The 23861-nt window shown below is 38.4% G+C and overlaps 1 protein-coding gene across 2 annotated transcripts; it reads right to left on the bottom strand.

Annotated features, from left to right (window-relative positions):
* Positions 1–5988: 5988 nt before the first annotated feature.
* Positions 5989–19941, bottom strand: LOC107075925 (membrane-spanning 4-domains subfamily A member 4D-like). Of its 2 annotated transcripts, XM_015339088.2 has the most exons (8): positions 19796–19941; positions 17213–17272; positions 15452–15644; positions 11517–11627; positions 9491–9547; positions 9189–9350; positions 7694–7813; positions 5989–7385 (listed from the first exon to the last, which is right to left on the bottom strand). In XM_015339088.2, exons 3-8 carry the CDS (start codon positions 15638–15640, stop codon positions 7254–7256), a joined length of 771 nt encoding a protein of 256 aa, XP_015194574.1. In that variant the 5' UTR covers positions 15641–15644; positions 17213–17272; positions 19796–19941; the 3' UTR covers positions 5989–7253. The 2 variants fall into 2 exon arrangements, with proteins under 2 accessions (XP_015194574.1, XP_015194573.1); XM_015339087.2 differs by lacking the exon at positions 17213–17272.
* Between the last annotated feature and the right edge of the window lie 3920 nt (positions 19942–23861).

Below are 23861 nucleotides of genomic sequence, written 5' to 3'. Positions count from 1 at the left end.
GGGGCAGAAACTTTAATCATTATTGTTTCGATGTGAAACAACAGACATGTCTTATCTCACACTAGCTTGCTCAGCTCCAAAGAGAGTTTCGCGTCTTCCCAAGTAGCAAGCTGTATCTGTTGATTACACATCTGATAGTCAGCTAGTATCGACTGTACCTGCATCACCAATCTGGACCCAGAGTGGAGGCTAATAAACCTCAACACTGTTACACCATTTGAGATGCTCTTAGAGTGAGAGTGGAATGGGGAAATCTCATCCCTAGGGGAGTATTAAAGGGCTTTCCTTCAGCAAATTCAGTGGGGTGTGTGCATACAGAGCTCACTGATACCATCTGTTTTGACCATTTCCATTAGTATTCCACCATCGTCTTTCTTCATCCAAGGACTATTTATAATATACATTAATGTCATAGACAAAACACATATTTTAAAAGAACTCAAATTAACTTCTGTTAACCAATAAGCTAACAACATGTTTCTATACGATGCAATGTGTTTAGTATTTATGGTAGTGTACTATAATAACTTGGATTTATAAAATGCTGTTCCAAGCTCAAAAACACTGTAGATAGTGATATTGAAAATGATAAAAACATACAAAAAGTAAAAGAAACAAAAACCCAAAAGTATACAGGTTCATACAGGTAAAATATATATCAATCAGATGTAAACTCTGGTAAAAAGAAGTCTGGTTCTTAAGTCTGGATTTGAAGAAAGTAAAAAAACGGACAAACGGGGGCTGTCCAATGTCCAAGGTACTGTATATCCTGCATTGCTTGCCAGGATAGGCTCTGGCTCACCTGCAACCCCAAATTGGAAGAAATGGCTAAAAATGGATTGGTTAGATTAACGAATTAATGTATTAATTAACTAATTAATATAACTAATTTAAGATAATATAATTGTAATAGTTCAAAATGTGTGTTATTGAATGGAGAAAACACACCTGTCAACAGAATAATATTAAATTCTATGAAAGGACAGATCTTGAAGACTGTAAGGTCACTAGAGATGGTATTAAAATAAAAATGTATACTGTACAGCTAATGAGCAGTTTTATTAAAAGGATTGAAATAATGAAAAACGCTAGAGAACTGAGCAGGCTTTATTGACTTAAAGCTGAAATAAAGCTTACATTTAATGCAATGGAGCCCTCTGGTGACTTACATGTAGTACAAACATACTGGCAGTGCCAATAGAAAGTCTACACTTTCCAAAGTAACACATTCTGTGGCCTAACAGCCTGAAATCAAGATACGCTAAATCAAAACTTACACTTTACACACAGTATTGCAACACATAATACACTTCTCCAAGATAAAAAACACATTCTGAAAAGTAATAAAAACCTAAAAATATGGCTTAGGTAATTGTTAACACCCCTGAATTAGTATTTGGTAAAAGCACCTTTTATTTGAATTTCAGCCATTATTAATTTTGGTTAGATCTGTGGCAACACGGCACATCTAGATTTGGCATTGTTTGCCCATTTGCCCAAGAGAACTGTTCAGGCAGAGTTCAATTGCAAAGCGACTGTTGATAGAACGCAAACTTCAAGTCATTCCATGATTTTCAATTGGACTGAGGTCAAGACTCTGACTGGGCCACTTGAAGGCATTTATGCTTTTGTTCTTCAGCAGCTCCACTGTTGCTTTGACTGTGAGCTTAGAGTAGTTGTCATATTAAAAGATACACTTCCACCTCAATTTTAGCTTTTTTGCAGTGGACAGAAGGTTTTCTTTAAGAATGCAACATTGAAAAAACTACAGTACATCTGGAATTCGGCAGCCAGAATCCTGACCAGATCTAGTGCAAGTGATCACATTACTCCTATCCTGGAGTCCTTGCTCTGGCTTCCTGTCAGGTTTCGTGTCACCATCAAAATCCTCATGCTGCCCTTCAAGGCTCTGCATGGCTTGGCACCTCAGTATATGTCTGAGCTACTATCCTCCTACTTCCTACCTCGCACCTCACATTCATTTAATTCTGTTCTCAATCTCAGTCTGTCCCCAAAGCCCATCTACACTCTATAGGTGACAGGGCTTCTCCTACTGCCCCTGGCTCCCCGAAACTGGCCAGATCAGCACTACTAAACACCTGCTCCTTCAGCAATAAGGCTCTTTTCATAAGTGACTTAACCGAAACCTGGCACAGACAAAACAGTGGTCTCCTGTTCAACCAGCAAGCTATTCTTTTCAATCTAGAATTACCTGTTTCTAACACTTACCTCTCATGCTCTGTAAGTTTTCATAACTGGCAATCAGTTGATCAACTTAGTTTCACAAATTCTGTTCTATCCTCCATATTTTGTTTCTCTACTTCTGATCCTCTAGGACAAAATATATTTGCTTAATAGCACTGTTTTATCTACCTTTGACACCTTCACTCCTCTAAAAACTCGAACCATCTCTTTTTCCTGCTCTGCCCCCTGGGACACCGACTACCTGCGTTCAATGAAGGCAGTCTCCCGGAAACTTGAATGTCTTTCTGGCCTAAATGTACATTATCAGGCTTGGAACAATTTATTGTCTGAATATAAGGATATGATACAGTCTGCTAGATTCAACAACTTCTCACACATCATATGAAAATACCATAACAACCCCAGGCATCTTTTCTCCACCATCAACAGACTGCTAAAGCCAAACTACCCCATCACATTACCTGCCTCGTCACAACTTTGCAACACATTTTTAGATTTCTTTAGCTCCAAGATTGACAGCATGCAGCACCACATTCTCTCCACAACCCATGTCAGTCCCACACCTCCTCTTAGCTTGCCTAACTTTACTGGTTCCCTTCTTTCTAACTTATTTCTTCTTGACTCAGCATTCCTCAGTCAACTGGTTTAACATATGAAGTCCACCACTTTATTTCAGTCCTGTTTCATATCACTCTGCCCCATTGTCCTCAATATAATAAATGAATATTTGAACACTGATGTCATACCAATGGTCCTCAGAACATCTGCAATTACCCCTGTGCCAAAACAGCCAAACATAGCTGTGGACAATCTTAACAATTTTCACCCCATTTTCAACTTTTTTCAACCTTTCTTGCAAAAATGAGTGTGTTGCTGCAATTCAGTTCAATAATCACCTCATTGCAAATAATGTTTTTGAACCCCTCCAATCTGGTTTCTGACAACTTCACAGAACAGAAACTGCCCTAGTCAAAGTCACTAATGATCTTCTAATAGCTTCTGATTCTGGTTCTTTTTCTTACTCATTCTTCTTGATCTCAATGCTGCTTTCAACATTGTTAATCATGATATCTTACTTATCTTGAGTATATTTGAGAGTAACTGCTCTCAAATGATTCAAGTCTTACCTCAATGATCACTGTCACTTTGTCTCTCTTGGCAGATTTAGCTCTAAAATTGGCCTCATTAAGTCTGGGGATCCCCGCAGATTGATACTGGGCCCCGTACTTTTCAGCATTTACATCTTTCCTCTTGGTCAGCTTTTAAAATCACATGGCCTCAGCTATCATTTCTACGCTGATGATACTCAAATCTACACCCATACCAAACCTGACACTGATGTGGCTGTCTCTATTCTCTCCAATTGCATGTCCAGCATCGATGAGTCAAAATTTCCTTCATCTGAACTGTGACATGAATGAAGTCATGCTTATTGGCACGCCTCCCCTCCACCCACATCAACTTTTTAAAGCCAATGCTGTAACCCTATCTGTGGATGGTACTGCACCTGAGCTTCAGTCTAAATTAAAAACCTGGTGAGGATTCAGGCTTGACGTCCAACCTATATGTGACCTATCATATTGTCAAAACATCATGCTTTCACCTCAGAAATATTGCCAGACTATGTCCTACGTTATCACTAACTGGTGCTGAAAAGCCCATCAACACATTTGTCTTCTCCAGAACTGACTACTGTAACGCTCTACTCGCTAAGGTTTCTCAATCCACAATGAACAAACTCCAACATATTGCAAAATTTGGCAGCCAGAGTCCTGACCAGGTTTACTGCAAGTGATCACATTACTCCTATCCTGGGTTCCTTGCACTGGCTTCCTCTCAGATTTTGTGTTGATATTAAAATCCTCATGCTTGCCTATAAGGCTCTGCATGCCTAGGCACCTCAGTACTTGTGTGAGCTACTATTGTCCTACGCTCCACTTCGCAACCTTCGCTCTTCTCCTTTCTCCCAATTGTCCTCCCAACCCATTCCACACTCTATGGGTGATAGAGCCTTCTCCCGTTATGCCCCAAAGCTCTGGAACTCTATCCCTAAAGGATATCAGGGTCACCTTCCTTAAGCTCTTTCATATAGAATCAAAACCTTCTTATTTAGAAGGGCCTTTACTTAACTGATCAGTTCTTTAACCCTCTGCTCCTACCGTGTTCAGTACTCCCATTTACTGTCTCCTCTCATTGTGTATATATTTTTTTCGGTTTTTGTTGTCATTCTGTAAAGCATTTTGAGAAGCCACCTTTAAAGGTGCTAAATAAAATAAAATGTATTATTATTACTACTACTCATCTTCTGGTCACCCAGTGGCTTCTGCTGCTCAACACTTCTGTGTCACCTACATCCACACAGGTAGCTTTAAGCTGATCCTTGGAGCTGAACTGACTGGCTTTCAGCTCAGTGTTTTTAACACTGTGTTCTTGAGGATTCTTTTGGGGGGTCTGGACCCCGTCTGGCTAGGCTGCCAATTATACTCTGAATATTACAGTATCTCTTTCTCACATTTCTTAGGATCTAATCAAACTACTGAAGTGTAAATAACTTGTGATTTAGTGCATCTTGATTTAACGTTTTTACTGTATTACTCTGAAAAGGATCTGCAGATGTTCTATACCCACTGAACAGTATATGTTAAAGCATTTTCCTGAAACGTTTACTTACCTGAATCATTAAAAAAGGTCTTTTCATCCAGTATGTTAAAGTATTTAAAAGGCCCATGATCATCTAAAATAACTACTAGTTCAGGTGGGTAGCTGCATCAGCATGGGTAGGCTGCAAAGGAACAAGTAATAGGTTTATTCCATGCTGAAAAAAAGAAGAAAGAGAACACAACGTTTCGGCCGTGGAGCTTTCTTCAGGTATGCTGAAGAAGGCTTCACGGCTGAAACGTTGTGTTCTCTTTCTTCTTTTTTTCAGCATGGAATAAACCTATTACTTGTTCCTAAAATAACTACTACTGTATAGAACCCAACTGATGACATTGAGCAACAGCCGTTCTGAGAATCTGTGGAAAGACTTGAAAACTGCTGTCCATAAGAGATCCCCTAGCATCCTGAGAGAGCTTAATCAAAACTGGCAAGAAAAACACCCAACTTGCACCAGTCTGTGCTGTTAAGAAGTAATTCATAATATGGAACTGCCACACATTAAGTCACTTATTGTATTATGATTATTACAAAGCGCTTTACACAAGTATCTACAGTTTATCACCAAATATCATAGCATTTCAAAATGTGACTACCCATGTTAGTTGTGTATTTTCAGAAGTCTATAACCTATGAAAATAAATAGACATTAGAGGTCTTAAATACTGTATGTTCTTGACATGTTTCACCCTCCCTGAGAATGCCTGATACTTCACACTTATTTTTTTAACTTCTCTAAAGGCACAAAATATGCATCGGATAAAACTAGCACAAGGAATAAATGATGGACAAAGTAGAGACAAGAGCTGGCTACACATTGTATACATACTGATAGACTGGTGCTATGCGATGAGGAGTCTCATGGCAAAGATAAAATGAAGTCGATATTCTGGAGCCTGTGTATCTATGATGTTAATTAAAAAATGTAGTTTTGTGATAGTTAATTGTTATAGTAATGTCATGACTCAACCCATATTCAGTGCATGATTTGTATGATCTGCAGGTGTATTTTTTCATGTTTTAACTTCTGGGGGGGAATCACTCTAGGGGTGAAGGGTGATGGTCAAACAAATTGCCCCTTATGGCAAAGTACTTATGTGTGGTTCATGACAGTAAGTCCAACAAAAATGTGGTGGAAAAGCAGTCTTTATTAAGTACATATATATACTGTATTTAGTAGCATTTGATTTTAAAAATGCATAAAAACTCCACCAGTAAACTCAAAGGCGACAGCGTATGTGATCACTGGTGAATAGTAATGCCTCAAGTGAGATGTGTGGAATTGGCAATTACAGATGGGGTGGAGTTTAATTTATTGGATTAACAAGCAGATAAGAAAAACAAATAGGCATTACTACTATGGCAGATATCAACTTTCGACTCATAAACTTATACAAAAGACGCATTTTCCATATTAACAGGTTTATTTTAGAAAATACCAAGTAAGATGTTTTCACTGCACTTAGAACACAATACAATTAAACAATTTCAGATAATTTGATGAAAGTAGGCTGTTTCAAATACAAATACAAATAAGGTGCATTTACAAGGTGTTAACATGGTGGATAATATTATATCTATTGTATTTGTCTTTAATGCTCTTGGATCGGCCTCCTTACTGTGCTTTTTCCAAGTGACTGCTATTAATTCTTTTAATCTATAAGATGAAAGTCAAAGACTGAAAAAATTATCCAAGCGAAGACTTAAACATACATTGAGAAAGTGCTTCCCAACATGTCACTATGCTGTTTTTATATATTTTTTTCTTCAACGGGTTGAATGGCAGCATTTAATTTGGATGAAGATATTTTTCAGCCTTCAACATGCTCTTACTCCCCTTAAAAAACTTTTAAAGTGCCTCTGCTAATTTACATTTGCTTCAAGACTTAAACTTTCCGCATAAGCAGAAGTTTAATGGATTCCTGCACACATTCATGCTCTATTACTTATGGTCTCAAGTCATTCCCTCATTACATTGCAATAAATGCACAGGTGTGCTGCTGTTTTTAACTTAATTCTCTTAATTAAATAACTATGAAATGGGTGGAATCTGGATCAAATAAGTATTAAAAGGTTCTTCAGCATCCAAAGCATCTTGGATGCCTAAAAGCACTTTAGAACTGCAAGAATGTGGGTGTTGATAGCTATTTAAAATGTTTAAAATAGCAGCTTTATCAAAGTGTGGTAGAGTTTTGGATCACTTTTTTATAAGATTTTATGTTTATATTTGAAGAACAAATGTCCACAGTAATGTAAATACAGTATGTGAATAATGCTGATAGACTGACAGAGATTATTACCTAAGCTAAAAGTGCAAGCTGTGATGTAGTTACAGAATCTAGCTGTTGCCTTATTCCTTTGGTAAGCCTTGAACCCAAACTGTTTTTTTTCAGTTATGCAGAACAGGACGGTGACGTGTGTGGCTGTTCTTCACTGTCCAGCAGGGGTACGTCACTCTCGCTGGGACTGCGAGCCAGCTCTGGGTCAGTCATCGGGTCACCAGTATGCTGGACAAGGACCACAGACTACAAGACAACAACAGGTGAAAATATGAACAAAAAATATGTCTGAGAAACAGAAATCGTCCTTTTTTATTCTCTCAGTTGAACACATGTAATAAGGAACCAATGAACTGAAGTTATTTCAACAGTAGTTTAACACAAAACCTTTGAACTAAAGGGACACTTCAGGCCAAATTTTAACAGAAAATTAAGACATTTTATGCAACTAGCCACCCATTTGGGAAGCCCTGTTATAATGTTACAGTCTGCTGCATAAAGTGTTGTTCATGTTTAAGAACTTAAATTAATCCACTGATTTGCAAGATTTATACCATTTGATCGCCTGAATTGGAGTGAACCGCCTTGCATCCAAAGACACAGATGGACAGTGCCACACAGAGCTCCACAACAGAGTAAATCAGTAGGATCCCCCTGATTCCATCCAGTGCAGCCTGTCAGAAATGCACAAGACAAAGAATCACACAATGGAGGACTACAACCATTAAGCAACATGTTTACTGTAGTACTCCTAGGCATCAGAACACTACAAGCACAGAACACACAGAATACCATACTACATCAGTGGGGTATTTTCAAGCCCAGAAACACAGAAACACTCATAAATATTTTCCCGAGTCACACGTTTCTTTGATTTAGGGCTTGAGATGAAGGAATAAAGTATTAATTACATATATGTGAAAGGTATCAATTCTACAATTAGTAGAATTACTTAGTAGAACTATCCATACATTTCCAGAAAGCTTCATATTTCTGGTAAGGACTGTGGCAGCCCAGAGCCTGTCCCACATGCAAAGAGCACAAGGGGAGGGGAAACAGATAACTGATTTGTGGTCATGTGCTCATAGAGATGTTGCTGTTTGATCCTTCAATGTTAATGCTGTGAAAAAGTACAAATAAATTGGGCTAAAACTGCAAAGAAACAATCAAAATTAATATTTTCACTGCTTTCAGCAGTTTAATTTGAAATGCAAACATTCTTTCAGAATAATTTTGTGGTTGGAAATCCTTGGAAACACCCTGACCGACAAATAGGGCCGCTATTAACTTAGTGATGTGCCGTGTTGGGTATGGGACAAACATAACCCTTTTGCATTTATAGATGCAGCCATTCAGAATGCATATCAAAACTTCTATGCCACTTGTATGCGACACCTCACACATTTTAAATGGCTACATCTGTAGTTCAAAATGTTCCAATTTTCTCTTTTTTGACTACAAACTATTTTACTACATGCTTGCAATATCCCTTAAATGCTGTTGCAAACCCAGTGTAGGATCTGAGTTGTCATGATAATGTTTCTTCGCACCACTCTGCCATACATGCCAGCTTTGACGCACTGACATTTTCTCAACCTCAGCCATTGAGCTCCGTAGCTTTTTCAAAGTCACTGCCTAAATCAGACTGTCTCTTCACACTGAGCGCTGTAAGGAATAATTAAGTGTACTTTTTGTTCAAATTTCAATATAGAAATTTACACAGAAACTTGGATACCATATGAAACACAAGAGAAGCAAAAAAAGCTTATAAAAAAGAATGTATGATCAAATACTTTATTCCCTCAGGTGCGTTAATCATCTACAGATGATTGATTATTTTTTATACTTATTTCATTCTTTTTTTTCAATCATCACCTTATACTGAAAGAGCAAAATACATCTGCTTCTGCAACTTACTTGATAATCTGTTTAGAGAGGAAGGGTTAAAATTACTGGTGCTTTACTATTTAAAGCAGTTTCATTCCTAAGGATACTCAAGTACTAACAACACAGCATTAAGTACAATTGTTATTAAAATACATTACTTACATTGAGCTGGAATGTTATTAATTGGCAATCCCTGTACTCATAAGTAAAGGAAGACCATGGCCAGCAGTTAGAGTGTCTCATGCTTAGGTCAATACAGAGGAAGACAATCGCAACACAAGCCATTATACAGCTGATAATGTTCATTGCTATAGTCCCCTTAATCTGAAAAATAAGAAGAAAGTGAATTATTAACAACAAAGGAAGAAGAATATAAATGTGTAAAATGTTACAATACCATCCTCATTAAAGACTCTGGATAATGCACCAATAATCTGTGGTTGCATAGATTGCTCAGAACTTACCATGTGAATGTTAGCTCCTTTGTGAGAAGCCACAGACAGCGACCCTGATATTATGTACTGCAGAAGAAAAAAAAAAGAATTATTAATGATACTACATGAATGGAGTATTCACATCATTCAGAGATGGCAAGACTACCTCTCTTTGTACATTTACAGCTTCTCAAGTTTTATTTTCCTGTTTTGACCTTTCACTGTTGCAAATATATTTGAGCACAAACTGTATAGTTTATTCCATGCTGAAAAGAAAAGAAAGAAAAGACAACGTTTTGGCCGTGGAGCCTTCTTCAGGTGTGAAGAATCTTCAGTTCCTTTGCTGCTTACGCATGCTGACGCAGCTACCCACCTCAACTAAATACTTTATATGTATTTTATGTATTAATTCTATATTATGTGTTCTTTGTCATTGTGATTGTGGTGATTGTGGATTATGTTTGTGAGTGTTTCACCATAATTGACTAAAATTAAAAACAGGTCACTGACAAGCACTTTCATCATAATTTTCATAGAAGAAATTAACACTGTTAAAGAAGAACTCCTGGTGCATCTAAGACTGGGAATATCTCTTAATAATCTGGCACTCAGATGCGTGCCTTATTATTGAAACCAGCAGCCTGCTATATTAACTTTGTTAATAATTTTCAGGATTTTGTATTTTCGTCCAGTGCACTCATGAAAAGACCCTTTATCTGCTCTGTTGTAGACTGAAAAGAATCTTCTATCTGCTGTTTTACAGACCCAACAAGTGCATAATGTAATCTCTGCATAACTATACAGTATATGTCAGCATACATCCTAGTTCTTAGAGCCTTACTTATAGCTTTCCTACTAAATGAAAATGGACACTGCAGAAAAGCTTAATGTATATAAGTGCTACACGATCACAATCATGTAAAAAACTTCAAGGTCATTTATATTCCTTTGTTATTTTCCCATTGCAGACATGCTTAAGCAGGGATAGGGAAGGCATTGCAGATATGTCAGGACAGTGTGATGATCTGACCATTATTTAAACATGGTTTTCCTTCAAAGGCAAACTGGTATTCAGGAAAACTGAACTGCGTCACTAATAACTTAACAAGTGTTAACTGCTTCTTCCTGCACTGTACAGTACATATGTTTTCTCATTTAATTCCTGCTTTTCATTGATTTTCTAAAGATCTTTCTGAATTTTGTAATAACATTTCCATATGATTAAACTGAGGAGAAAGCATAATTCAGGTGTTAACTAAGTGCTTTGTTGTAAATAACCTTATTAGTGAATCTATACAATCAATGTTTAATTTTAGTTTTAAAGTTTTGTAACAGAAAGAATAAGGTTCTGGATCCCGAGATGAAGTTAAACAGATGAGTGTATTGCATGCAAGTAACAATAAAGCCGAAGTCTTGTTCCCCACAAGAAACAACAAAACCGAAGTATTGTTCAAAGTGCCAGTACAAACTTTAGGTTTATATAGTCCTTCCTTGCTGCTCTGATTCGTCATTCGTTATTATGGTAAAGGGGGGAGATCACGTGTTTGACCAGTTTACAGCTTTTTGGCCAAATGGTCAGGGATTAGTCTCCAGGGGGTTCCCTAGCTTGCATCTGGAATCCTTATCAGTTAACCCCCTTCCTGCCATAAACTCCAGCCTTAGAAGTCTAATCTTCATACAGAAAGGACTTAAAATTAACCCCGTCTTCACATCTTACTTCAAAAGACATAGCAATCTATACTGTTTTTGTATTATTTCAATAAAAAATCCACACAAACATTAGTACAGACAGATTTTATGCTATGCCACAAAACCCCTCTTTTCACTTTTAACAGACATCATTGATGAGTAAAAATGAGTTTAATAATTGATAGTGCTAGACTATCAAGAAATTTGCCAAACATCAAATACAAAAAAGTCTTAGGATTACCAAACACCAGTTGGCAACAGACGTGCAACAGATCACTCTCATTTTAGGATCAATTTCAATTTTTCAGTGTAGGTCACAAATTCAAAAAAATATTAGTCTTTCTAAAACCTGCATCCTTTAACTTACCATAGCTCCAGTCCAAAAGGGAACACCAAAGAAGGTCACCATGGTAGGCTTTGTGAAAACAAGTAACAGTCCCATCATGAGGTTCAGAACCCCAATCAAAATCTGGACAGTCTGTAAGACAGCAATATTATGTACCAACATTACAACTATATGAAAGAAATGCAATGTATCCCTGTTTGGTATCTTTTTTTCTGTTTAAACTTTTCCATTTGGTCATCAGTGTTTGCCTTATTGGGACAATTTATAGCTACAAACCTCTTACCAGTAGTTAGAAGAAAATTCCAAAGTAGAAAACTATTTTTGGACATTTTGGATGTTTGGCCCTGGCTTGATCAGTACTACGAACACCACAGGTTATTATTGAAATAATAGTGCATTAATTTTTATGCCCCAACAAGAATGCTACCTACTGACCCACAAATAATATTGGTGGACACAGGTCTAGAATAGCATCTATAAAAGGTCATTTAAATGCAGCACTCCATCCTATATTTGTGACCATTGTAAGAGGGCAGTTCAGAATGCTTAGTAACCTAACCAGCTGGAAGAAGACAATTGGTCAGGTAACATTTTCAAAAAGAGGAAGCTGAGGCATTTAGATCAGTCATTATTGCTGTCTTTGAAGAGAGCAGATCCTTTGCTACTGTATGTGTCTGAACCAGAAGGAAAAGGAGGCGACCAGGCACACAACTGTGGAGCTTAAAGCTCAGGACTTGTGAGTTGTTATCGGCTGGGTTTGTAGATGAATAATTTAAAAAGTTTTCAGACAGAGACTATTTTTGGAGAAGAGTTTTAAGAAGGGTCTTTCTAAAAGAAGCTTAGTCTTTGTACTGGTATGCCAGTAGGCATAATGAAGGAACAGAAGAAGTCTACTTTTTGAGCACAAGGAGGAGTTTTGACTTTTGTTAGTTTGGTAGATTATTTTTCTTTTGTATTTCACTGTAAATAAACATAGCATTGTGTCTTTTACCTAGACTTGCCTATTAAATGATCACTGCCATGGCACATGTCTCCCAGGTATGTCACATCATAAAGGTAAAAACCCAGCATTTTTTGTGAGAAGTGATGCACTGTATTTCAACTGGATAGCTTGCACTTAAAGGCACTGTTCATAAAATGTCTGCCATTTATAAAGAGATGTTTTTTTACAAGTGAATTCTGTTGTACACCTGTACTACAAAAACACTGTGAGTGTCATAACAATGACCACTTTAAAAAAGAAAAAAAGGTGTCAGCCATGGATCAGAGGCTTTAAGCTATTTTCAGCACATGAAATCACAGATCTTGTTTTTTCTTTAGAATCAAATTACAACATCCAGCTTTGCTTTAATTTCAAGACATTCTAATAAATTTGTTTTTTGGGTGGGAGCAAATAAAAAGCTGCATGCATTATGAAGACATTAACTTCCATCTTTACTCCCAAATCATATTTTGTGTCACTTTCTTATGCAAGATAGATCAAAAGGAATTGGAAACTGGATAAACAAAAAACTATTCATTAAAAACTGACTCTCTCAATCAGTAGGAGTAACTTTGTATTGTAAACGCATCCTACATCTCCTGTACTGCTCTAGAACCTGAAAGAAATAAACCAAAACCAAAATTCACACGAAAATTCACTTTGATTTCACTTGATTTCTAATTTACCTTGTCATTCAAGTACCTTGTATTTTTACTCCTTTCTAAATTTGGACTTAATTGTTTTTTTTAGACCTTCTGAAGCACAAAACCTAAGCCCCAACAATTTTAATGCTTTTCTAGCAAACCATAATAATAATCCACTCAAAGCTCTTTACAGGTAACTTCCCTCCACCACCACCAATGTGCAGCCCCCACCTGGATGATTTGAGGGCAGCCAAAGTTCACAAGTACATATTACTTAATAAGTTACTAATTAAATTATTAATTATAAATAAATAAAGGTGTATTTTTTATTGTGGTATATGAAACACTCCTACAGTATTGGCCCGGTTGTTTACATTTCACACTCTGATAAGAGGTCTGAACCCCATCACACAGATAACTTCTCTTGTATAATTACAATTACATCATTACATTGTATAATAATCAAAAAACCCATGATACATTTAATACGGCAGAGGAAGATTCAACTTTTGTAAGGTACATACAATACAAAGCAAAATGTTCTTGCAAAACCATTACAAAACGGTTTAAATGACCGTGACTAAGAAAGCATGACTTAGATTCCACAAACATGCTAGAATGCCTGTGATGCAGAGACGTGCAGAGACCTTTTGGTGGGCATTGGCTGAAAAGGGGAGAAGGGGCACTTTCCGGGGCAGGATCCGTTACGTTAGAGTATCCTAGACACAAATCAGTGTCCGCTTGTATTTCTGTATTTCTTAATTTTACAGGAAGGTTTGACATGACGTGACGTGATGAGAGGTATTATAATATTCACAACCTCGGCAAAAAAATGGTTGTCCATAATTGCTGATTATATTTGATTAACAGACAAGGTCTTACTCCCCCTCTAATGAGCATATACTTTATTTTCATGATAAAACACATCTTAACAAGAGGACAGAGCAAATAAAATAATTACCATCTAATTAAATGCAATACCAAATGCAATCTCTTTCAAACTTAAGAGCAAGAGTTTACATGATAGCACATCAAATCAAAATTGTTTTTATCCCAAAAAGTTTCTATTGTAGGATAAATATTCAGCAAGCCGCTAGAAATTATGATCTGCAAAGTTGATCGAGACTTATTCGCAAAGACTTACTGCTGTAATAAATGCAACAGGTGCTTCCACAAAGTATTAGTTGGAGGGGGGGGGGGGGTGCACACTTATGTAACCAAGGTGTTGTAGGTTTTTTAATTTCAATTATTTTTCCTAATTATTATCTATTTGTTTTTGTTTGAATTTTGTTGGTTGCAAGGTCACATTAAAGATGGAAAAATGTCTGACATGATTCATCTTGATGTCTGGCTTTACATCACAAAAACCTGCAATTTCAGTAAAGGTGTGTAGACTTTTTTATCCACTGTATATACAAAGAATATGGATGTTAGCTGTTTATATCAAATATAAAAAGACTGGCTTTTCTACTCGGTTAACTAAATTTTCTTAAGGAAATCTCAAATCTACCTAGCTAAGTAGCCATGCAGACAATAAGGTGGCGAGTTTGTTGGTTTCATATTTAGAATAGGTGAATGAAAATAGTCTTTCTTAATCACAAAGTGCTCAATACGACACCCTTCGTGTGTTACTTTTGTACAGTCCTTCTGAGAAATCTGTGTCTTCTCACCATTCCAAAATTAACACGACCTCCACAGGTGTATTAGCCTACGTTGCTTATCGCTGTTTTTTTCCAACGAACAGGAGGCGGGCACTTGTGCTCTGATGAGATCAGTAAGTTTCAACATTTTCTTTTCCTAACGGGAGATCCGTACTAAATACAGAGCAGAATCGTGAAGTGGCGGAAAAAAAAATGAAATTAGTTGGACTATTTTTCTACATGCAAAAAAGGGCACTTGGGCAAATGAGGGCAAAGGGGTTGAGCCACTGTAGCCACCCTGCTCTGCACGGCCCTGACATGAAGTATGTTGTAGTCACAGTTGTAGAAAGACGTACAACCTGCAGTAGAGATAAAACAAGAGTTGCTAGAAAGCTTATGGCTCATCAAATAAGACACTGGGTATGCTCAGCAAAAACTTAAAGACCACCTTAGTTTGCTAATACTATACAAAGGGTACTAAACAATAGTCATTGGAGAGGGGATTCAGCAGACATCAGTGGTCTGATTGCATGACAATCTTATGTTACCCAAAACTCAAGTACAAGGCATGAGCCCTGTCCAGAAAAAAAAAAAACAAGGATAAAATCAGCAGCATTTCAGTAATGTGAAGCAAGCTGAAAGATGAGTTATTGTCAAAATTGCATGCCACGTGTCATGCTTATAACTCACCCCCAGAGCCTTGGGTCCTCCTTTAAGCAACTTCTTCAACATTTTGGCTGTCTGATTTTGGCGCTCAGAATATGATGTAACTGCTTGGTTCCGAGGATCAGCAGGTTGAGGGATGCCAAGGTCACCGCCCTGCGGCAAGACCTGGGTGACAATTACAAGCCCGCTGGATGTTGTGATGGAGGCAGACATCTGGCTATTGGTGATGTACAGGAAAACAAGAAAAAACAACAAAACATGACCATCACACAAGGATATTAGGAATTTTGAGACCATCAAAGTTTGAGTTTTTTCATATAAAACTCATTAGTCATAGTTCCTTGAGAGCTTAGTGTTTTGGTCTTTGTTCAAACCTCAGAAGTCAATTGATCAATTATTCCAATACTTTTTTAGTCAGGCACATATAGGATTTCTCATAAGGTATTTTACAACTGATGGCTCAAAACCGAAGATACAGTATAGAACATCATGGAAACCTGTTAGAAGTATTACAAGTATGCAGTGAATTAAATAATCAGACCAACTATGTAAATTAGGAAAAAAACAGAACCATCTTTTTCAAGATAATGCATATGTTGGGATTGAGAACAGAATAATTATGAGGAGTAAATGCCCAGTCTGGGGTGATGTAAACAGTGAAGTAGCACAGTATTAGTATTATAGTAATGTATTAGGACTTCATCAGCAGTGACTGGAAGCCTGGGAACTTTGATGGAACACTGAACTGATATGTACAGGCCAGACCTATGGTGAAACCTGTTTCAGACCTAGATCTGGGATGAAATTTCAACATTCTGTAGGACAATGACACAAAACACAAGACCAAAGCTACACCGGAGGGGCTTACAAAAAAAAAAGCTTACAGCACTTTATAATACCAACAGTTTATGATCTAAGAGTTAAGAGTAAAATTGGTGCAAATATACCTTAAAGTGTTAGCCCTGAGAGTATACATTCAACAAAACAGGGATAAAACAACACTCAGAAAATTAACAGGATCCTCTGGAAGCAGTGCAGTGTAATACCCCACCCAATTCATGTTTGACTAAACAGCTATATCACATGATAGTAGGTAACAAAGCAAACAAAAAGGGCAAGAAATAACACTAATAAGGAAATGGACTGATTAGAATTAACATTATGTGACAGTGTGCTCAGTGCTCTTTATGCGAACCAGTTAATCCATCCAATATTAAAAAAAAGAGTTAATCCAGTTAAGATCATGACAAGCTAGATCCTAGACAAAAATACAGGCTACAAGGCATGATTAAAAGCACATCACTGCTCTCTCTGAATGTGACAAAAGACCACTACAGGGCTGCCGATGGAGAATATTTTAAATAACCAATCAAATCTGTCTAGGGGAGGTATGAGGAAACTGAAACATTCCACATTAAATTCACACAGAATAAGCCTTTACAATCAATACTATGTTCTTTGTTCAGAGGTGAAATACACATCAACCAACTGTACTGAGAGAAGTGGACTGGTGTTGGGGACCACAAAGCACCATTGAACCCAGATAATTGTTAGGGCACCACTAAGGATTGGCTGTCATTCTTTATCAAACACAAAACTCTGCTGTTATCACCAAGAACAAAGTGTATTTAAAACAGGGATAAAACAACACTCGGAAAGTTAAATCTCAAATGACTTCTCTAGCATATTCATCTGTTCCATTCTGATGTGATTGGGTTACCACTAAAAACACAAGTGTTAGCACTAAAAAAATAATGCAGATATTTTGCATATATATATGCTTACCAATATTAGTCAGAATTTCTGAAAAAGCAATTTTCCCAATCCACTCACTGCTGCGGCAACCTGAAATTGAAGTTTTGGTCAAAAATGGATCCGCTACTCTCAAATAGACTCAATTTAGGTGAGTCTGTTGTCCGTTGCTTGACGTCATGCGAAACACATCCAAATTCTACTTTTTCCAAACTAGGGGACTGGACACGAGGCTGAAGCTGGCTTCTTATTCACGTTTTTCATTCCACCTTAAATGCTGCTGCAGGATGTTATGTCGCCTTTCGCCTGTACATGGCTCTCTTCGGTCAGTACTAATCCGGATGGAATACTGTAGAGTAGACATCCTCAGTGAAAGGGAATATCCAAACAAATAGTGACTGTCCAAATTGTATTTTTGTATAGAATATATTTCAGAAAATCGCAAACAAATTTTAAAAACCCACAATAACCCAAACTTGCACTGGGAAACGGTGATTGCACTTTCTGCTTATTACTATGGCTCTTGTATACAGCAGGTTAGACTACTGCAATCTCCTACTATCGGGGAGCACTCACCACTCTTTCAACACCTTACAGCGAATTCAGAATGCAGCAGCTAGAATCGTTACTTGGAGCAGAACGTACGACCATATAACCCCCATACTTAGCTCTCTTCATTGGCTTCCTGTCAGGTACAGGGCAGACTTCAAAATCCTTCTACTTACTTATAAGGCTCTCAGAGGTCCGGCACCTGTCTATCTAATGGAACTTATTAATGTATACAATCCAAGTCGCCCGCTTAGATCACAGAGTGCAGGTCTTCTTCATATTCCATGCATTAATAAACAGTTTACTAGTTTCTTGTACTTTTTGAGTCTATGCATCCCTGAATATTGACCTCTTTGTCTGCTGCATTAAATTAAGAAATCAACTTTTGTAATTCTTAACCTAAAAATCATTTACCAGGTTTTTAAGACAGACCTCTGCCTCTTCTCCAGCTGTAAAATCCATAAAACGGGCATTATTCTGAGCATGCCAATCACATGCAAGTTCTGAGCAAATAATTCGACAATACTTTGCAGTCAACATAGAGGAACCACTTATGAGTGTGCTCATTTGACCATACCGTACAAAAGGGCAGTTCAAAAGAAGAGGAAATAATACCAAAATTGTTTTCTTCACGGGGAGCTGTGCAATATTACTTCAATTGATTTTTGAAAATAAGTGTACTCTTTTTAATATGTAAAAAGACAGATCTTCCCAAATGCTGCACGAAATCTTCTGAATTCTGATCTTCCTGTATAAGATATAGAAGTCAAAAGCTGAACTTTTTGGCTACAATGAAAATGTTTTGTGAGACAAAAAAAAACTGCATTCCAACCTCATCACAACTGCCGAGCATGGAGGTGGAAGTATTAAGAGTTTGAGGGGGCCTTGCTGCCTCAAGACCCAGACATTTTGCAACCAAATCGGCACACGTATTAGAAAATTCTGAAATACAATGTCAGGCCATCTATACTTCATCTGAAGCTGATGTTCGCATGATTCACGTAGCAGGACAACAATCATTCAACATACAAGCACATCTACAAGAGAATGTCTGGAGAAGGAGATATTTTACATTTTGGAAGAACCAAAGTCCAGTCATTGACCCCTGTAAAATCTCACGGCAGGCAGTGAAGTGAGCTCTTCATAAACAAAACCATCAAATGGCACTAACTTGAAGCAATTCCAGAAGGAAGAGTGGGACAAAATAAATAAAAGTCCATGTAAAAGACTGATAAAAAGTTACAGTAAATGTCTAATGTCTAGTCATTGCTACTTAAAGAGGTGCCACAAGTTACACTATGTGTTCACATACTTGTTCACACGGGTCAGTCGTATACAGTACATATTTACTGTATGTGGACAGGTAAACAAGATTGATCAGTTTAATCCTCATCTTTTATTAAGACTTTTTATAAAGATTTTGAATTACTTTATAGGTCTAAAATATACGAGAACACGGACCAACAAACTTCACAAACTTTTTTTTTTCTCGGCACTGTTTTTATGGCTTTATGTAGTGATGTCAATAAACGGACTTATCGCAACTGGGCCGGACACGCAGGAGGATCACAGGAACAGCCAGGAACAGCAGCCAGGAACAGCAGGGAGAGAGATACAGTAGGTACAGTATGAACAAAACCCGTGTTTAAACAGAGATTGGTGCAGTAACAAAAACTGAAAACTAATGCTCCCCTACATCCTGCTTTAAGGTAAAAGCCCGTCCGATCAATAATCTTTCTTTCTACCCAATACAATTATTTAAATACGGATATTCAAAATGCAGTGTATTTCGCCATTGTTTTTATTTTAATTAACTTTGCGTATACGACAACTGTCTGCCCTGGCAAAAGGAAACAGATCTATCGCTAGTTAAAGCGTCTTCTGCAGGTTATTTAATCCCACAAGAAACAAAAACATCGAGGACGCCAGAAACCTGATTGTTTACGTACTAAACTCAGTACACTTATTTTCATGTACAGTATTTTAAACGTTGTCACCGCTTACTGTAGTGTAATTAGATGGAAAAAAATCAATCTAATCCGTAGACAGAAACAATAGGCTGCTTACCAATATTAGTCAGAATTTCTGGTTTTCCCAATCCACTCTTCACTGCTGCGGCAGCCTGAAATTGAAGTTTTGGTCGAAAACGGATCCGTTTCTCTCAGAGACTCGATTTAGGCGAGTCTGTTGTTCGTTGCATGACGTCATGCGAAACGCCTCCAAATACTGCTTTTCCCGAACTAGGGGACTGGACACAAGGCTGAAGCTGGCTTCTTATTCACGTTTTTCGTTCCACCTTAAATGCTGCTGCAGGATGTTTTGTCGCCTTTCGCCTGTACATGGCTCTCTTCGGTCAGTACTAATCCGGATGGAATACTGTAGAGTAGACATCCTCAGTGAAAGGGAATATCCAAACAAATAGTGACTGTCCAAATTGTATTTTTGTATAGAATATATTTCAGAAAATCGCAAACAAATTTTAAAAACTCACAATAACCCGAACTTGCACTGGGAAATGGTGATTGCACTTTGTGCTTATTACTATTGCCTTCCCCCCTAATTATAAAAATGTCTCACAATTCTGACACAGAGGTGTGAGAGACAATGTAGCAGACTATCAAAATCCTGAACTTCAGGGAATTTTACTGTACCATTTTTTAAATATGCTCTCATTTAACTATCATATTAAAACAGTATCGAAAACATGCTTCTTACAGTTAAGAAATATTGCTAAACTAAGGCAGTTTCTGTCCACTCTTGACACAGAGAAATGAATACAAACAGCAGGTTAGACTACTGCAATGCCCTTCTATCTGGGAGAACCGACCAATCTTTCAACACCTTACAGCAAATTCAGAATGCAGCAGCTAGAATTGTTACCAGGAGCAGAAAGTACAACCATATAACCCCCATACTTAGCTCTCTTCATTGGCTTCCTGACTTCAAAATCCTTCTATTTACTTACAGATAGTAGGTCCCTGTCGCACCATGGTTCGATCAGCCTATTGCTGAACGTGCTCTTTATTTTCACAAGCATGTCATAGAGGGGATGTGAGACATTTTCCATGATGACCTCTAGTTTGGACACCATTCTCCTCTCAGCCACTACCTCCAGGGGGTCCAGGTCAGACCCAGTGACAGAGTTTGCTCTTCTGATGAGCTTGTTCAGCCTGTTAGAATCCGCTGCTCTAATCCCAGAGCCCCAGCATACCACCACGTAGAAAATAGCGCTCGCCACAACCGACTGATAGAACATATGTAGCATCTTACTACACACATTGAAGGACCTGAGCCTCCTCAAGAGGTAAAGTCGGCTCTGACCCTTCTTGTAGATGGCCTATTCCAGTCTATCGTCAATGTGCACTCCCAGGTACTTATATGAGTCCACTATCCCCACACCACTCCCATGGATGTAGAAAGGAGTAGGTTGGATCCTTTTCCTCCTGAAATCTATCACCAGTTCCTTTGTCTTTGCTACATTTAATTGCAGGTGGTTCTCCCCACACAACTCCACAAAGCTGCTGACCAGTCCTCTGTACTCTTCCTCCTGCCCACCCTTGATACATCCCACAATTGCAGAGTCGTCTGAGAGCTTCTGCAGGTGGTAGGACTTTGAGTTGTATTTAATGTCCGAAGTATACAGGGTGAAGAGGAATGGAGAAAGAACTGTCCCCTGAGGAGTACCTGTGTTCAGACAGACAGTTCTGAAGTCTCACAGACTGTGGTCTGTCTGTCAGATAGTCAGTGATCCATGAGATCATGGAGGCACTGACTTGCATCTCCTCCAGCTTCAAGTCGGTGCCTCCATGATCTCATGGCATTATAAGGCTCTCAGAGGTCAGGCACCTGTCTATCTAGTGAAATTTATTAATGTATACAATCCAAGTTGCCTGCTTAGATAACAGAATGCAGGTCTTCTTCATATTCCACGCATTAAAAAAAACATTGTCTGTAAAGCCTTTAGTTACAGGGCCCCTAGCTTATGGAACAGTCTCCCACCCCATGTTCGGGATGCCGAATCAATCTCAGTATTCAAATCCAGACTGAAGACCTATAACTTCAGTCTAGCCTACTCACACCTTACATTACAACCTCCTGCAACCATGGCTGCTGGTGCTGCTGTACATGCCATTGTGTGTCTCTGTGTTGGCCCACCAGGTAGATACATCTGTTCTGACCAAACTATCCTATTCTCCTCCCCACATGTCTGGATAGCACCCAGGCTGGGCATCATCTGAGCTGGATGCTGCATCACTGCCATGGATCCAAGAGGGACATTGTGGATATAGCTATTGTTGAGGAGGATATTTAAAAAATGGTACAGTAAAACTTCCGGAAGTTCAGGATCTTGATAGTCTGTTCCATTGTCTCCCACACCTCAGATCTTGATAGTCTGTTCCATTGTCTCCCACACCTCAGTGTCAGAATTTTGAGACATTTTTATAACCAGGAGGTAGGTTCACAGCCATAAGCAGAAAGTGGAATCACCCTTTGCTCATCCTCGGTTAACCTTATATTCTCAGATGCCATGTTCTAAGTGTCCCATTTAAAACTGCTATATTAAAATGTATAGTAAAATGCAAGATTGTGAGACTTTTAATGATCAGAAGGCAAGGTTGTGGTAAATATGCAGAAAGTGCTAGTGAATTCACGTTTTGCCTTTGTCTTATTTACTCGTTGTCTAACATGCCAGTTTGTGTTATTGTGAGTTTTGAAAATTGGTTTTCGATTTTCTGAAATGTGTTTGATACAAAAATGCTATTTGGACAGTCACTTTTTACTTTCATATTCCCCTTTACTGGGGATATGTACAGTAATCCATCCGGATTAGTACTTTTAAAAAAAGGCTGTAGAGAGCCATCTACAGGCGAAAGGCGACATAACATCACAGCAGCAGCATTTAAGGTGGAACGAAAAACGTGAATAAGAAGCCAACTTCAGCCTCGTGGGATTGACTAGAGATACAAATATCAACATGCAAATAAATCACAAATCTACTTTTTTTATAGAGTGCAGTTCAAATTATTTCCTTATTTCAGTTAGTGGGGATTTTAACCGAAGAAATAATGAAAAAATTGCAAAACTAATAAATAAGACCATTCGCTTTAAGGGGGAATTGCAACGAACCGAAAGCAATCGTACTAACTGTCCATGATTGGTTGGTACGCAGCTCCATATTGGTAAATATCGATTGCAATAACCCCGGTGAGCTGAAATTAATAACTATCTTCGAAATAAAACATTCTCAATCGCGACTAATTCAAAGAAACAGCAGCCGTCCTCCTGAGGATACTAAAGGACGCGGCGTTACGCAACTTTTGCTCTAGACTAAATACTGGATCAAATGGAAAAGGTCCAGAAAGTAGTGGCAGTTTATTACTGAAAAATAACAATAACAACTAGGAAATGATTTAAGCATCCGTCATTTGGAAATCTGTTGTAATATTCAACTAAAATTGCTTTCCAACCACAATACAATAGATCATACGTCGCAAGTACTACAATGAAGGAAGGTTTAGTCAGTATTGTAGATACTGTACCAATACACGCAAAACCTGTAGTACACCATAGCGAGTTTTGAGATATAGACTCTAGAAATATATATTTCGGGAAAGGACGCAATCTGGAATTAAGACAAATACAAATATGTAAATAGTGTAACGCTTACGGTCGACAAGCACTGTGTGTAAGAGCCGGCGTACCAGAGCGGGTGACGTCACCGCCCTTCCCTGTGATAGCAGGACTACAGCTACTGGGCTATAGAGAGATCTCTCTTTAGCTCACGGGGCTAGGTCGCTGCAGAGAGACGCGGAAGTCCCGGGTTCGAGCCCCGGAGGGTGCAGGGGCCGACCAAATGCGGCAAGGGCGCCCGCCTGAGCCCCCGTTGCGTTACATTGGTGTCAGGAGCGGGATGGAATAGCCCTTCACCTGGGACGGCGATTTAAGCGGGGGAGAGTGTAACGCTTACGGTCGACAAGCACTGTGTGTAAGAGCCGGCGTACAGAGCGGGTGACGTCACCGCCCTTCCCTGTGATAGCAGGACTACAGCTACTGGGCTGTAGAGAGATCTCTCTTTAGCTCACGGGGCTAGGTCGCTGCAGAGAGACGCGGAAGTCCCGGGTTCGAGCCCCGG

The sequence above is a fragment of the Lepisosteus oculatus genome, chromosome 27 (genome assembly GCF_040954835.1).
Source record: "Lepisosteus oculatus isolate fLepOcu1 chromosome 27, fLepOcu1.hap2, whole genome shotgun sequence".
Classification (NCBI taxonomy): domain Eukaryota; kingdom Metazoa; phylum Chordata; class Actinopteri; order Semionotiformes; family Lepisosteidae; genus Lepisosteus; species Lepisosteus oculatus.
The sequence above is the reverse complement of the archived record's forward strand: the minus strand, read 5'-3'. Positions and strand labels throughout refer to the sequence as shown.